The sequence below is a fragment of the Symphalangus syndactylus genome, chromosome 24, assembly GCF_028878055.3.
Source record: "Symphalangus syndactylus isolate Jambi chromosome 24, NHGRI_mSymSyn1-v2.1_pri, whole genome shotgun sequence".
Classification (NCBI taxonomy): domain Eukaryota; kingdom Metazoa; phylum Chordata; class Mammalia; order Primates; family Hylobatidae; genus Symphalangus; species Symphalangus syndactylus.
In genome coordinates, this window is record NC_072446.2 from 46,203,760 (window position 1) to 46,220,250 (window position 16,491).

The window sequence follows — 16,491 nt, forward strand, 5'->3', positions numbered from 1 at the left end:
TGTACTAGATGCCACTGAACTGCTTAAAGTAGTTAATTTTGTTATGTGAATTTCACCCACAAAAAAATATATGTATAAACAAACACTCCTCAATTCTGCACTGGCTAAGATATTACCAGTAGCAATGGCTGTGTCTTGAGACGGTTCTTCCTTTCTACATTCTTCAGGACATTGCAGTATTAAAACAAAAGGAGGAGTTAAAAAGGTTAATCTTGAATGCACAAGCCACGTGATTTTGCTCTGAAGAGTTAACAGGATAGACATAAAATAGTAGAATAACGTGTTCAAAGTCTATGAAGTTGACTTTCAAAAAAAAATATTATCTTAATGGAGCATGAGTCTATTAAGATAGACTAATGAAATCAAAAGGATTTAGAGAGAGACGTTCTCCCAAAGGAGAGGGTCCCAGTGAAAAAGAGGCCTTAGCATCCATGACTGTTCCGTGTACACGCCAGCAGGAAGCCACAGCACTTCCAGGTAAGTACTGAAAAGTGAGATTCAAGAGAGATCCACAGACGCATCTGCACCACAGCTCCTGGAGGCCCAAAGTCCTCTCCAGTGGGCAAAGAGCCGTGTGTGGACTGGCAGCTGTGGTTCCAGCTCCCACTCCAAGATGTAAAGCCCATTTCCTCACCTGTGACCAGAGGGTTCTGTCTGAGGTAACTTGGAAGGACGAGCCCAAAGAAGATCGAAAATCCAAGCACAAAGAGGTTCCGGGAAGAATTTAAATCAATGAACTGCAGGTTAGAGAGGCCAACAGCTGTGATCATTCCTGGAGAAAAACAAACCAGACCACATGCTCCAGCACCACTGCAGCGAGGACAGCTCAAGGCAGGTGAGGGCAGGCTCCCTGGCACCCCTTCTCTGTCCAGTAGAAACCAATGAGACCAGTGCAGGGACAGGAAGGGGGACACATGGGGTCAGACTGTAGCCACCCTGGGCTCTGAGCCAAATGACCCTCGGCCTAAGCACTATTTGGGCTCATACGGGAGCATAAACACCATGTGGCATTTTGTTTGTCAAATAGTAAACTAAGGACATTGGTTCTCTCTCTACACAAACATTTTGATTAAACAGGGAGACCTACCTAAATATCTGGTGCATGTCTCTGGTTATTACAGCTAAATGGCGCAGAGATCAAATCCAGAGTCCCACTGCCAAAATGGTCAGTTTTAAGTGGCCCATTCAGGGGGATGGTATTTGAGTTAAATTGGTCAGAAATACTGAAGAGATTAAGTTTAATCTAAATGTTCATAGCACAATTACATCTTATTGTTGGTTCCATCTTTAATATAAATTCAACTCAGAGAGTGATAAAAGTTTTCATTTTTTGAAGGCATATCCTTTGTATTTTAAAATAGAAATTTATCGTTACCTTCTTACTGAAGGGAGTCAGCAAAAACACCATGATCCCTATTAAAAATTTGGAAAAGTAAAGGAAAAAGCCAGAGACGGGAGTCTCACCAAAGAGCGTGCAGAACAGGGCTCCCAGCACAGGATCCGGAAGGGACGCAAAGAGGGCGCTGAACTTGCCGATCATGCCCAGGGCGAGCATGAGGGCTGCTCCACACTGTATCACGCGGCGGCTGCCGACCTGCAGGACACATGGGAGACTGGGAAACAGGGACTCATCTCCATGCAAAATCACCATAAGTTACTAAAGAACGCAGAGCAGAGATACCCATGGCCTGGCTCGCTACCTTCACCTCCTCCTCAGCCCACTCTTCTCACCTCCACTGTGGGGACCCCTGAGGGCCGCCCTCTGCATCTCCAAGCCTTGGTGACACTCCCTGCACTCAGGCCTGAGGGCGCTACTGCCCTGGCACAGTCATGGGTTGGGATGGCCATCTGTGTTTCAAATGCAAAGGCCACACTTTGCCCCTGCCAATCCCCTGGGTTCCTGGCACCACACGTCACCAAGGCAATTTTCCCCGAAGTGCTTCAGCCTCAATGCCAACCTCCCCACACCGGAAATCAGACCAAACCCCCAGACATGTCTGGAACCTGCTCTCCTCATGGCACCCTTCCTGTGAGAGGTGGAAAAGAGAAGGGGCTACAGGTGAGGACATCTGGAGCCTGACTGTGGGCTCTTCTCCAGGCCCGCGTCTGACTGTATGGTCGGGCCAACCTGTAGCCTCTAGAGTCTCAGGATCTTCATCTCAGTCACGCCCAAGCCTCGTGGTTTTGTTTTGAGGATTAAATGGGACCTGCATAAAACTGCCTGAATGGTAGCTGGCATGCACTGAGCCATCTGAGAGCTGCCCACATGGGCCTGCTGCCTCTGGCCTTTCCTGCACCCATTCCATGCTGCCATGGGGTCACCTTTCTAACACATGAAATTGGGGAGGCTGGTCCCCTGCTTGCATCCTCTGGTACTCATGAAATAAAGCCCACTTCTCAGGCTCTTTACAATCACACCAGGCAGGCCTGGGCCTGTCTACCCGGACACCCTTCCCTGTGGCTCCCTCCTAGCCAGATCTCAGATGCATCCTTTTAAACATCACCCAAATGCTCCTCTGAAAAGCATCCCAACTCCAGGACTATTCCCCCATTACAGGCTCTCACAGCACCATGTAGGGCATATCTGCTACTCCTGATCTCCGCCTCCCAGCAGCTTCTGTCTAGCCTGCTGTCACCAGTCATGGGTTGGGATGGCCCTCTGTGTCTCAACGCAAAGGCCACACTTTGCCCCTGCCTATCCCCTGGGTTCCCGGCACCACACATGGGAGGTGGCGCTGGCATCAGGCTCAAGAATCCCGCACTGTGGGCCCCTACTCTGTGCTGCCTCTTCCAGGAAAACACCCTAAGGATGTAAACTGGGTAAAGGAGGTTCCAGAGTGTTTAGGGGAGTGTCCACAAGGATTTACGTATGACCCCAGTGAGGAGAAGAGGGTTGCTTAAATTTTAATTAAGTAAAATGAGACGAAATTTTAAATGCAATTCCTCACGTTCACTGGCCACATCTCAAGTGCCCACCAGGCACATGTGGCTGGTGCAGCTGTGTGTGACATGTTGACCACTGCACAGAACTCTCAAAGGACCAGGGTCAGCCGGTTAAGCATCAGAGCCCGATCTGAGGCTGTGCACATGAGAGATGGCTGCCCAGCTGGACTCAGTCACTGTCCCACTGTCCCTAGCCTGCCCCTCCCCATACCACAGAGGGCAGGGAAGCAATGGAAAAGATCACTCAAACTGACAAATCAAGCAAAAGCGACTCGTGCTTGGCTGTTACTATGTAATAAGGAAGGCTTTCATTTACTAATGGCCCCATCTTCAGCAAACATTTTTGAGGAACTATGTAATTATTTGATCAAGCTTGTGACTTGTTAGACTGGGGCAGGTGAATGCAAAGATGAATAAGTCACAAGCTTGATCAAATAATCTCACTGCTATGCTCTTTTGCTGTTGCGGGAGCCCAGCAGCATGGAAGAGAAAATCTGAAGAGTTGGGGAGGGTTGTTGGAGATGGTCCTGAGGGGTGAGTAAGAGTTCGCTAGTGGAAGAGCATCCAGGCAGAGGAAACAGCCTATGCAAAGACTCCTGGCACGGTCGGGCAGGCCTGTTAGGTATGAGGGGCCAAACTGGCCCCAGGGATACCTGAAACTAAATCTGATATCAAAGTGACATCCAGAAGACTGATCTGCCTTTGATGCTGTCAACAATATATGCAGCAACTAAGCCATTCTTCTGTTCAATGAATATTGACCAAGTACTTATTATGTTTTATTCTAACTACCAGAGATACAGCCCTAAAATCCCAGCCTTCCTGGTGCTCCCCCAGGACCTTTGTTTCCCCTCTCACAGGGTCCATTCCCTGGAATCTCCTTGGCACCTCCCTTCTGAACTGTGGCTCTGCCTCTACGACCTTGGTAAAATAGGCCCTGGGCTTCTGGATTTACAAAGTCTTCAACAGGGGTGAAGAATGCAGCAAGGAGAAATGACCTTCCTCTGGACACCGCCAAAGAGATTGGACGGCCAGCGAGATAGTACTTGCTCTGTTCCTAGAAATAAACTAAGGGGTAAATAGCAATAATGATAATAACGCTAATGATGGACCTTGCTGGTCCAGGTAGGGAGGCACTCAGGTGCCCTCATTCCTTCATGCAATAGAGATATTTATGAAGCACCCACTCTGCCAGGCTACTGTTCTAGGCACTTGGGATACATCAGCTCATTAAAAAGTGTTGGCAAGGTAACTTGTCAGAGTAAGCTAGCACCATTCAAATTTTAATAAAAAGAATGATTTCCCAAACTACCTTGGTGGTCACGTTATATGATGATGTGTTTTAAAGGGGTGCAGAAGGAGGAGGCTTGTTAAACCGTCTTCCCCTAAGAGTCCCTTCATCTACAACAATTTTACTCCTACAATCGTCCCTAGGGAACCTTGAATTAGTTCCAGGACCGCCACTCTCCCCGCCTCAGATACCAACAACCACAGATGCTCAACTCCCTGATATAAAATGGTGTGGTATTTGCATGTAGCCTACATACATCCTCCCATATACTTTATTTTATTTATTTTTAATTTTTTTAATTTTTTTTTGGAGTCAGAGTCTCACTCTGTCACCCAGGCTGGAGTACAGTGGCATGATCTTGGCTCACTGCAACCTCTGCCTCCTAGGTTCAAGTGATTCTCCTGCCTCAGCTTCCCAAGTGGCTGGGACTACGGGCACCAGCCACCATGCCTGGCTAATTTTTGTGTTTTTAGCGGAGACAGGGGTTCAACATGTTGGCCAGGCTGGTCTCGAACTCCTGACCTCAGGTGATCTGCCCACCTTGGCCTCCCAAACTGCTGGGATTACAGGTGTGAGCCACCGTACCCAGCCAATATCTTCCCATATACTTTAAATCATCTCGACATTACTTACAATCCTTAATACAATGTAATTGCTCTGTAAATAGTTGTCAGACTGCATTGTTCAGAGAATAATGACAACAAAAAGTCTGTACATGCTCACGCAGAACAGTACAGAAACAAACATTAGTTCAGAAACAATATTTGTGAATTGAAGTTGGTAGAACCCACAGATACAGAGGGCTGGCTATCTTATTTGGGATTTGGGATTAGTTATATGCCTGAAAGCTCATGGCAGCAAACTGGCTAAAGAGTGGCATGGCTTAGGCCCCATTCTGTGCCCATGAGATCCTTCTCTCATCTCCCTGTGCTCAGCACTGGCTTCTCACCATGGGTAGCAATAGGACCCTCAGGATGGCACTGGAGGAAGCACCCCTCAGACAACCTTCCTTCGCATCCCCCATACCGGGAGCAACAGGCAGATAGGGCCATTGGCACACCTCAGGCTGAGCTCTGGCAGGGACCTGCCAACTTGGGGAAACCAACAAACCAGGCATGTGTGTGCCTGCCTGGCGGCTCCCTCTCACCTGGATTTGCAATCAAGGTTAATCAAACTTAGTATCTGGTTTCTCTTTATCTGATTATAGAATCTTACATGGCAAGGGAGAGCTCTTTTGAAATCCACTCCTCCCTCCCAATTTGACAGAGGTCAACCAGTTCTAGAAGGTTTCCGGGCTCACCCCAAGTCCTCAGTGAGGGAGACCTGTGAGACAGAGGCCATCGAGGATGGTGAACCAATTTTCATGGTCTTAGTTTCACAACATACCATGGCCAATGGTGGGTCATCTCTTAATTTAAAACTAGTGACACCTCCCAGTTGGGATCCCATTTCTACCTTTTGCCCAGCCCCCCATGGTCTACTCTCATCACTGCAGTCAAAGCGATCCTTAAAAAAAAAAAAAAAAATTATATCAAGCTGCTCCCTGCAGCACTCCCTTCCACTCAGGCAGTCTGTGGCTGCCTACCTACCTGCCTGCCTGCCTGTGTAACCTGGTCCTCAATTACCTGGCAGACCCCACCTGCTCTGACTCCCTGACCCACAATGGCCTCCTTGCTGACCTTCCACTTCCGGGATAGGGCTCGGCCCTGGCCACACCCTGGCCTGGAACGGTCTTCCCCGGGTTATTTGCAGACTCCCTCCCTCCATCCTTCAGGTCTGTGTTCAGGTCACCTGATCACCCTCTCCCCAAGCTTCCTGTTCCATGTTTCCCCCAGTACTTGTCACTGGCTGACATAATGCATCATTTATGGACTTAGTATGCTGACTGTTGATTGTTTGTCTTCCCTTGCTAGAATGTAAACTCCACTTTTTAATCCACTGATGTATCCCAAGTGCCTTGAAGAGTGGCCTGGCAGAGTCGGTCTTTATAAATATCCACATTGCATGATGGAATGACAGCACTGAGTGCCTCCCTACCTGGACCAGCAAGAGAAGAGAGACTTCCAAACAGGCATTATAAACACTTTAAAAAAAAAAAAAAGGAGAGAAGTAATTTTTTAGAATCAGAGGCCTGCCCATTTGGAACTTGCAGTGGCCAGACCGATCAATGAAATGGACGAATGCTTAGAAACCCAATCATTTGATTAGAAAAATCTATGTACCTTTGTAATTCCCAAAACTCCAATGTTGGGACTGGATGAAGTAGAGCCATTCCCAGTACCAAATATGCCATCAAGAACACAGGAGAGGCCTTCCACGAAAATTCCCCTAAAATGTAAAGGAATGGAGGAAAGAAAAACATTCATTCAATGGGATAATGCATTCACTCTGAAATATCCTCTACACATCTACAATCCAAAAATGTGGTCCAGAGCCTGTAGCTTCCACATCTCCTGGGAGGGCGATTAAAAATACAATCTCAGACCCCACCCCAGACCTGCTGAAGCAGAAAAAAATCTGCATTTTTTTTTTTTTTTTTTTTTTTTTTAAAGAGTGTCTCACTCTGTCACCTAGGCTGGAATGCAGTGACGCGATCTGGGCTCACTGCAACCTCCACCTCCTGGGTTAAAGAGATTCTCCTGCCTCCTGAGTAGCTGGGATTACAGGTTCGTACCACCATGCCTGGCTAATTTTTGTATTTTTAGTAGAGACAGGGTTTCACCATGTGGCCAGGCTGCTGTGGAATTCCTGACCTCAGGGTGATCCACCTGCCTCAGCCTCCCAAAGTGTTGGGATTACAGGCGTGAGCCACTGTGCCCGGCCAGAATCTGCATTTTTAGCAGAACCCCCAAAGCTCATTCCATTTTGAGAAGCACATCTCTAAATCACACGTTAGATTTGAGTGTTTTTAAATCACTGCAAATGAAAGCAAAGGATTTTAGCCAGAAAATAAAGCCATTTGTTGGGGTATAAGACAAACATGGGCCGTCTATGGAAATAAAACATTGATGTGATCCTTTACTCTTAAAATCCAGTTTCATCAGGAAGGAAATGTTTTATAATTTCATAAGTACTGACACTTTTAAACATATTGATATGCAGGTATTTAATCATATGCAGCAGCTCCATTAGAGAAAGATGTGGACATCAGGACTGAAAACCCCCTAACAGAGCCAAGGCCCAGTCCATTAATCTCATCACACACAGTCCCTTCTGGGGTTGCAGAGCTGGCTGGAGAACAGGAGGGGATCTGGGCTGTTTTCTTTTCTCTGCAGACTCCTCAGGGGCAATTATCTAACAACTTCTAAAAGCTAAAGACCAAGTGTTTTGAGATCATAAACCCCATAGTTCATAAGCCCTAGATCCCACAGATTTCATTCATTTCTGCTATTCCTGTCCCTATTTATATAAACTGTAACTGTACATAGATTACACAGTGCTTACCCTTGGGGACAATTGGAACGTATCTAACTGACAGACCTGGGGCATACTGCCTGCTGCTAAGGTTTCCACTACAGGGGAGAGAAAATGGTATCCTTGTGCTTTGTCTGTCCGACTGTGGCAGCCAAGATTGGGTGGGGAAACACAGGGAAAAAAACAGGTAATTTTTGCAATGTAGAAATAGCACTGTATAGCCAAGTATGGTGGTGCACACAGGCAGTCTCAACTACTCAGGGTGCTGAGGTGGGAGTATTGCTTGAGCCCAGGAGTTCGAGGGTGTGGTGCATTATGATTGTGCCTGTGACTAGCCACTGCACTGCAGCCTGGGCAACACAGTGAGACCTTGGGTCTTTTTTAATTAAAAATAAAACAAAAAACAAAAAACCTGTAAACAGTGAAGAGCTTGTTTTGCTGGGAAGAAAAATTTCACTTTGTGTAAAAAAAAAAAAAAAAAGAACAGTTGGAAAAGCAAGATAACAGAAAATCAATGTAGCTCTCTCTCTATATATATATAGACAGAGCTACTTTGATTCTATCTATCTATCTATCTATCTATATCTCCAAATGACACACATATACACCCAAACAAAAAAAAAAAAAAAAAAAAAAAAAAAACAAAGAACAAGTACGGTGCTTGGCATGTGGTTTCTGAATTTAAGGCTTACAGTAGTTTCGCAGAGAGTGTGTTATTTGATGTCACTGCAATTAAGGAAGGGTAGGAATTCTGTTCCATGTCATGGACAAGGAAAATGAAAGCGAACAAAGGCTGTGATGTGTCAAACAGTCACTAGAGTCCTGCTGCTTGGCTGGGCTTGTGCTGAAACTCTTAGTTTTGTCTTCAAGGTAATCTAAACCTAAGAACAAAGTAACAAGGTGCTGGGACCAATAAGGAACTCGTCTTCTCAGGAACATACCTGTTTATTGCGTGGATCGGGGGTGGTGGGGCACAGGACAGCCGTGCACAGGCGTAGTAGTCACCAATAGACTCGATGATGCTGGCGACCACCGCGCTGAGCATGCCGATGACACCAGCTGCAGACACGGTGGGCAGTCCCCACTGAACTGTGGGAGGAAAATAACCATGAATGCTCCTAGAGAGGCAGGCAAAGTGACCAGGACCAGTTACCCGAAGTCATTCTGAATGCTGCAAGACTCTACAAGATCCACTCGGATTCCGAAGCTCGTGGAAACTGTTCATTTTAAAATCTTAAGCACCAGATGCCTGGGACAGTTGCTAAGTCAGATGAAGATGGCCATAATGAGGACTGATGCGCACTGTGTCTTTAATTAAAAGAAAACATCGTAGCCGGGCGCGGTGGCTCATGCCTGTAATCCCAGCACTTTGGGAGGCCAAGGCAGGCAGATCACCAGGTCAGGAGTTCAAGACCGGCCTGGCCAACAAGGTGAAACCCCACCTCTACTAAAAATACAAAAATTAGCCAGGCATGGGGGCACGTGCCTGCAATCCCAACTACTCGGGAGGCTGAGGCAGGAGAATCACTTGAACCTAGGAGGCGGAGGTTGCAGTGAGCCAAGATTGCGCCACTGCACTCCAGCCTGGGTGATACAGCGAGACTCCATCTCAAAAAAAAAAAAAAGAAGAAGAAGAAGACATTGTTGGGCTGGAAGAGGCCCTAACTTCTCTTTCCTGCTTCCAAGCCACACTCAGCATCTACTAAATAACAACTGAAAGTGGCCTGCTGCGTTGGGAAATTTGTATGAGGGATTTATAGCCCTGCTGTACAGAGCAGGGTACAAAGCAGCAGTGGCCTTCTCCAGGGGAGGGCATCAAGTGAAAAGGCAGTGAGAAATCACCGGCTAAATTTAAATCCCAACAGTAAAGTGTCCATAAGGTATGGACAGTCCTTCTCTACTATAATACCACGACCTTATTTTTAAATCATAAACCATGTTATAGGAAATTAAATAGTTTCATTTCAGAAAGCAAAGTGAGGCCCATTGAAACTTCATTTTAAGTCCTGCATTTACTTAATCCCTCATTAGATACTTTTTTCTTTACAAGTATATTTATTTGGACTTGAAAGCCATAGATCTTATTTAATAAAAATAGCATGGGTCTCTTTCAGTGTGAGAATGAATAGACTCCTTTGATAAAGGAGTAGCTCTTCTTCCCTTGAAGCATTAGTTATAATACACCCACTGAGCAGAAAGCACAGTGGAAAAAGAACGATGGCTAAAACATGGTCTCTCACGCAGGAGCCAACAACGTAGCTGGGGGCACAGGACACTCCAAAAGATCCGAGGAGAGGGAAATGGCTCAACTTCAAATGGAGGCAAGCCGAACTGGGTCACAAGGAGCACCAGTGAGGAGGTCAGGAAAAGGCGAAGTCAGGCCCTGGCCAGGGAAGGATCTGAGGAGGAGGTGGGAATGGAGGTGCCCCTTCAGGGATGGGGAGGATCTGGGGGGTGGGGTTTGAAAGAAGAGGGTGTTCTGGTGGACGCAGAGCTCTCATGCAGGGCACGGGGCAGGAGGCAAGTTCTGGAAGGGTTCCAAAAGCCATCTAAGCCACCTAGAGGGGTTTGGCCTGTGTCGTAGGTAGCCTAGAGCAACCACTGGATTGGGAAGAGAAAGGATACAAAGTCAGACGTGCAGAATTAAGCCTGGAGTGCGGTTAAGGGCAGAATTGCTCCTGCCTCGGGCTGGTTCACTCTGCTGGAGCAGCCAGGGGATGCAGAGGCGTCCCTTGGTCAGGGGTGCAAGGTATGCAGGTTGATGGACGGTGCTCGACACACCCTATGCCACCAGCAAGAGGCCTGCTCAACATAACAGCTCCAGGTTAATTTGGAATGGATTTTCCTCATTCAGAGGACTTCCTCACCAAGCAACATTTTGCTTTTTCTAAATTATCTTTTATACTGTTACCTTGTTATTGTTGTAGCATTCTGGTTTCAGTTTACTGTCTTGATTTTGAGGGGGGATTCTTATTTTGATCCTTTTTCCTTCAGATATATATCTATATATATTTTTTTTCTTAAAGACCTTGTTGGCTTCCAGCCTTCTCTCTTGAATCTGTTATTTCATATCTCCTTTTACCAAGAACCTTTCATTTAGTTTGTTACTTGACAGCAGGGTTTCTCAACCTCAGCACTGTTGACATTTTGCACCAGAAATCTGTATTATATTAACAATCAGTCCAGACCATGCCTAGTGTATTAAAGACTGAAAAGCACTGCTCAGGTATTCAAAAGCCCCTCTCTGGATTGAGACAAAGCACTGGAGAGTACTACATATGTATACAGTAGTATGACTATATCCCTGGAGGTGGCTTTCTAGCTAGTGGAGCTCTGGTACCGCACCAGCCCTCGGCAGGCCAGGAGCCCTACGTGCTCGCTCACGGCCAGCATGACCTCAGGCACTCTGTCTACTAAGTTTCGCCTTCTCATGCGTGGCCCCATGGGTCCTAGTGAACTCCCTCTGGCCCCAGCACCTGTACAGCTGCCTCTCCTGGACAGCCCAGCTTGTGGTCCTACTGGCGCCCACCTTGGGAGTTGCCTGCACAAGCAGAAGACCACCATGTATATGCTGTGAGGGCTTCTACCTACCCGCCGTCCCCGCCTTCCCTGCCCTCGCCCTGACTGCTTCACCAACTAATTGTAATTTCATTTTATCTCAGACTATAGGTATGTTTATGAACCATGCACATTCTTTCTTGGAGAAAGAATAGGTCTATATAAATGCATACTTAGACTATACAATCTGATGAGAAAGTTATTTTAAAAAGATGAAACTTTTTTTTTTTTTTTTTGAGACAGTCTTGCTCTGTCTCCCAGGCTGAAGTGCAGTGGTACGATCTCGACTCACTGCAACCTCCGCCTCCAAGATTCAAGGGAGTCTCCTGCCTCAGCCTCCCGAGTAGCTGAAATTGCAGGCACCCGCCATCATGCCTGGATAATTTTTGTATTTTTGTAGAGACGGGGTTTCACCATGTTGGCCAGGCTGGTCTTGAACTCCTGACCTCGGGTGATCCTCCTGCCTCAGCCTCCCAAAGTGCTGGGGTTACAGGAATGAGCCACCGTGCCCGGCTTGAAAGACAAAACTTTTTAAAGCTTTCCTAAGTATATTGAGAACAAAAAGAACAGCCAACACTCATCATTCAACATGCTCAGAGTAGTCATCTTTAACCCAACCTTAAAATTCTTGGCTTCTCTCTTTTTCTCCTTGTCATTATAAAAAATGAAAATAAGATGGTTAAACCGGGAAAGAAGTGGGCTAAACCTGACTAAGCTCAGGCTCCAATTCTAATAAAAACCCAAACGCTGGGACTAGAGACTTCCCAATGGAACCAAGTGTGTAACAACCACTGGGATCACCTAGATGGGGCTAGCTGCGAGTCCAGGTGACACCCCAGCTAGGGAATGTATTCACACCCCCAAGAGTTACACAATACTCAAATTAAGATGCAGCTTTCGGCCATTAGTGACTATCAACTTACCTCTACAGCTGTGGCCAAATTTAAAAGATTATGGCTGCCCATTAAGAGATTATATAAATTCCATCATGCTTGAGCAGGTTGCTTGCTAATCCCCAGGCTGTTCCCACTCACATCTTTCCACTTTGGCAACTCTGGGACCAAACAGCTCTATATTTGCCTATCTAAGCGGCTGCCCTCAAATCCTGGCCACCAGAGCTTAAACCTGGCAAGAGACCCCTTGTCCAGGATTTCATCCTAGCAGATCCAAAAGAGACAGCCAGCTAATCAGAGAAGGGAGCCAGTCAGTCTGTGTTGGTTTCTGCCCTCTGGGGACAGGGCCTCCCTTACTTGCTGTCTAATCCTCTCCTGACCAGAATGGCAAGACCTTCAGGAGACAGTCTGGAACAAAGAAGGCTGTTCTGCCAACTTCCAACCCCTCTCAGTTGGGCCCTCTTGGGCTCCTGACCCCTCTAGCCATCAGAATACTTACATGGGTATGGAACCTTAAACCACGGGGCTACCAGAAGCACGCCTTGCCTGGCATCCGTGCGAGCGTAGAAGCCATACTTTGTGCTGTCGGGAGGGAAGACGTCTGTCACTGTGAAGATGAAGCAGAGCAGCCACGATACCAGGATGGCCAGGATGATCTGGAGTGGTCAAGGGGAAGCTCTGTCAGGCCAGCAGGGCTCACAGATTTTGGCAAAAAACACCCCTTCCCATGGGCTGAACATCACACCCCAGAGCCCATCAGTCAGTACTTTGTGGACGTATTCTTCCTTGAATGGAATCTCATTGAGAGAGCAGTTTCATTCAGGTGAATTTATCTTACCCCTTCCAAAGTCTGGCTGATAAAACAAGAATGGACATCGTGCCTGCAGAGGCCACGTGGAGTCAAATCTTACTCAGTCCCAAGGACAGTGTCCCCTTCCTTCGGCACTACTAAAAGGATGTGCTCCCATTTCAGAAACAGAACGTTTAGGTTTATAATGATCTGAGTGGTCATTAGTACCCTGATATCACTGCACAGATATGATCCCCCAAGGGGGGCCTGCTTAAAACCCTCCCTTCACTTAATCATCTTACATATTAACCAAAGGCAAAAATGTCAGCAGGGGAAGAAGTCAGCTACTCACAGGGAACATTTTGAACAGCTGTAACTTGTATGCAGTCCATCCTTTCTTGGATTTATAAATCGGGAGGGGAAATTTAACATTTCTGGCATATTGAGAAAACAATAATACTAGGAATATTGTCCTGAGGAGAGAAAGAAAACAAACTAGGTCAAAGGCTATTATGTCTCTGTTATAAAATAACACTCGAAGTTTCTATGGCAAAATTGACATAGTGTTCAATTCATTTACCTAGAAAGCTGCTAGTCCTCTGAACTACTATTTGAGAAATAGTACCTCTATTGGAATGTACAACTTTTGGAAATACTACTTTGGGGGAAGATGTTAACACTAATTTGCCTATCATTTCTTGATACTGAAATGAAATTCTGATGTAAATGCCTTAGGATAGCTTTTCCTAAATAGAATAAGAAAACCCAAAGAATGTACACATTGATGGGAAAAGCTTACACTATGTAAGGGGAAAGGATGCCAGATACAACATAAACTGTAAGATTATAACTACGAATTAACTACAAAGCAAACCAAGAAACTACTGCTATACACACAAACAAGTAAGAAGTACATGATCCAAAATTCTCCCAGGGATTCGCTTTGAATAGTTACATGATTTGCAACTGGTTTTCCCACTTTTCTGTATTTTCCAATTTACTTACAGCATGCATAAAAGAGCAAAAAGGAAAGCTTCACTGCTCAAGAAAACTGGATACAGTAGAACTCGGTATTAATAACATTCCTGAGAGGCTTCTGTGTGCCAGACATTACACTAATGTCTTCCTGTGCATCATCTCAACTTTATGGGGTGGCTTCTATGATCGTCCCCTTTTCACAGAGACAAAGCCAGAGGTCCAAGATCACATGTCTATGGTTACAGCGTTGGGGGCCAGGAATCTAGCTCTATGGCTTGAACTGAACTCTTTCCTTTTGCCACCCTGGTCACAGGGCAGGGAGGCTGGGCTGCAGAAGTCCCTCTCCTTGAGCCTCACGGTCCTGACTGAACTGCACTAAGTGCTATGGGAGGCAGCGACAGGCGCTGACTCCTCCACAGCAGGACCATGGCACTTCCTGACACACCAGTCCATGACATCGGTCTGGTGTCCCATGGGGCTGGCAGGTGTGGGGCCACTTCCCATCCCCCGGGTGGATTTACTCATCACCGAAACAAAACTGGTGCCCAACAATGCGTCTAAGCCTCCACGCGGTCTCGCTCTTTCACTTACGACCTGAGGTAGAGCTGGCAGGAAGAGTAGGTTCTCAGTCAAAGCTAAGCTTAATTGTTCCTGGGCACAGTTCCAATTGCTGAGATGGAATCATTAGCCCCATCGACAGCTGGTCGAGTGTGACTCCACTGTCACATTCCTAATGAGGTGTGGATGGCAGCCCGGCTGGAGAACATGCGTGTGTTGCTCCACAGGTCTCCCTGCCTACTCAGGCGCTTTGGTGAACTGGTGATCCATCGGGGGTCTCTGCCAGTACCAGTTCAAGGTTGAAAACACACACAGTGCCCACGTTATTTCAATTCCTCTGGGATAGTGAAGTTTAACAAAAAACAATATGGTAACAAGGGATACTAAAACTGGAATATTTTAAACTTAGACCTACATACTATTTTCATGTCTGGAAAAAATAAATGCTACTTATTTGTTTCAGAGTGAATATTAGGAGATCCAAAGATGCCCCAAGTCTGCTATTTTTGTCATCGTTATTTCAGGCAACACACCTGCACATTTAAGAGGGGACTGAGACCACACAGAATTTGAGGAGGGACACCCAGATCTTAGGCCCAAATCTGGCAACTCAGATTTAGAAAGCAGATTAGGCAGCAGATGAACATGACTGTTTCTTTCTGCTCTAAAACCTGTCTACTTCGAGTTTATTTTTATTCTCAAATACACCTGGGGGCGGGCACCCTGTGACAGAGGGGCAGCGGCTTAGAGGTGCAGACCTGCCCATGTCCACACATCTTAACTGAGCAAAGGGATGAAGCGTTCTAGCCCCAGCTCTCAGGATGGGCTGCTGTCTACTCCACTCCAACATGCTTCCCACCTCATGTTTACCTTTGCTAACTTTTACTTTAAAATGTTATGCAAGTAATGCATACTAAATTGTAGAAAAAATTTAAAAGACAGATAAGCAGAAAGAAAAAGATAAAACCCTGAAGATCATCCATAATCCCCCTTGAGTGATAAAATCATGTAATATCGTGGTCTATCTGTTCTGAACGGTTTTCACTCCCCGGATATTTGCTGGGTGCTGGAGGAAGACAGATTGTCATCTTCCTTGTCCCCAGACATGAACAGGTTATTATCTAAGCCAAACTGGAATCATGCTTTATGCAGCTTCCTGACCTGCCTTAGTATCTATTTGCTTTTCCGCCTCATCAGACAGAGATTTGCACCAGCAACTTAGTGACTGCTTAGCATTCTGTTTCATGGACATACCAGGGAAGGGGGGAGGGATAGCATTAGGAGATATACCTAATGTAAATGACGAGTTAATGGGTGCAGCACACCAACATGGCACACGTATACATATGTAACAAACCTGCACGTTGTGCACATGTACCCTAGAACTTAAAGTACAATAAAAATATTGTACAATAAAAATAAATAAAAACAATTCCCATACTGTATGACATCTGAAGCAACATAAACAGCTTTAATTGAAAAACTGTATCATCATTGCTTCTAATACTCAGTCTTTTCACAATGAGGTACATATTTCAGCATTTTTTTTTGTAGCAGCAAAAATTTAAGCTACATGCATGAGCATCAGTTGAGAAATGGCTGAATAAATTATAGACTAGATTATTAAACACCGTGCAACTTTAGAAAGAAAGAGATCAATCTAAACATGCTGTCTCAGAGAAGTAAGCCCAACAAATTATTGGGGTAAAAACAAATAAAATTATGTATATATGCTAGTTTGTACTTCTTTGCATAAAAATATAAAAATATGTAAGGATAAAAACAAAATTTTTTACTAGTTAACAATCATGAGATTTTTTTGAGATGGAGTAGGAGGGGACTATTATTTTACTTTAGATTTCTGAGCTTAATTACTGTTAAATTTCAAATACCTAGAATTTAACTGAATTGGAGGGGGCTGAAAAACAGTGGGATATAGATAAAACTATACTGTTTTGGAGTGCCTGGTATTGACACATGGGGGTTCATTCAACTATTCTCTTCAGTTCTGAATAGGTTTGAAATTTTCCATAAGAAAAGTCAATAAAAAAATAAGTTTTAAAATG

At 45.6% G+C, this 16,491-nt stretch overlaps 1 protein-coding gene across 8 annotated transcripts in view; it reads right to left on the minus strand.

Moving 5' to 3' along the window:
* Positions 1–16,491, minus strand: part of SLC23A2 (solute carrier family 23 member 2) — a 152,145-nt gene that overhangs the window by 8,968 nt on the left and 126,686 nt on the right. For all 8 annotated transcript variants that reach the window (XM_055266224.2, XM_055266223.2, XM_055266227.2 and 5 more), the window contains 6 exons: positions 13,242–13,362; positions 12,599–12,755; positions 8,590–8,737; positions 6,457–6,562; positions 1,465–1,594; positions 635–772 (listed from right to left, as the gene is read on the minus strand). In XM_055266224.2, the coding sequence (XP_055122199.1) occupies positions 635–772; positions 1,465–1,594; positions 6,457–6,562; positions 8,590–8,737; positions 12,599–12,755; positions 13,242–13,362 (800 nt within the window). The remainder of the gene's footprint in view (positions 1–634; positions 773–1,464; positions 1,595–6,456; positions 6,563–8,589; positions 8,738–12,598; positions 12,756–13,241; positions 13,363–16,491) is intronic.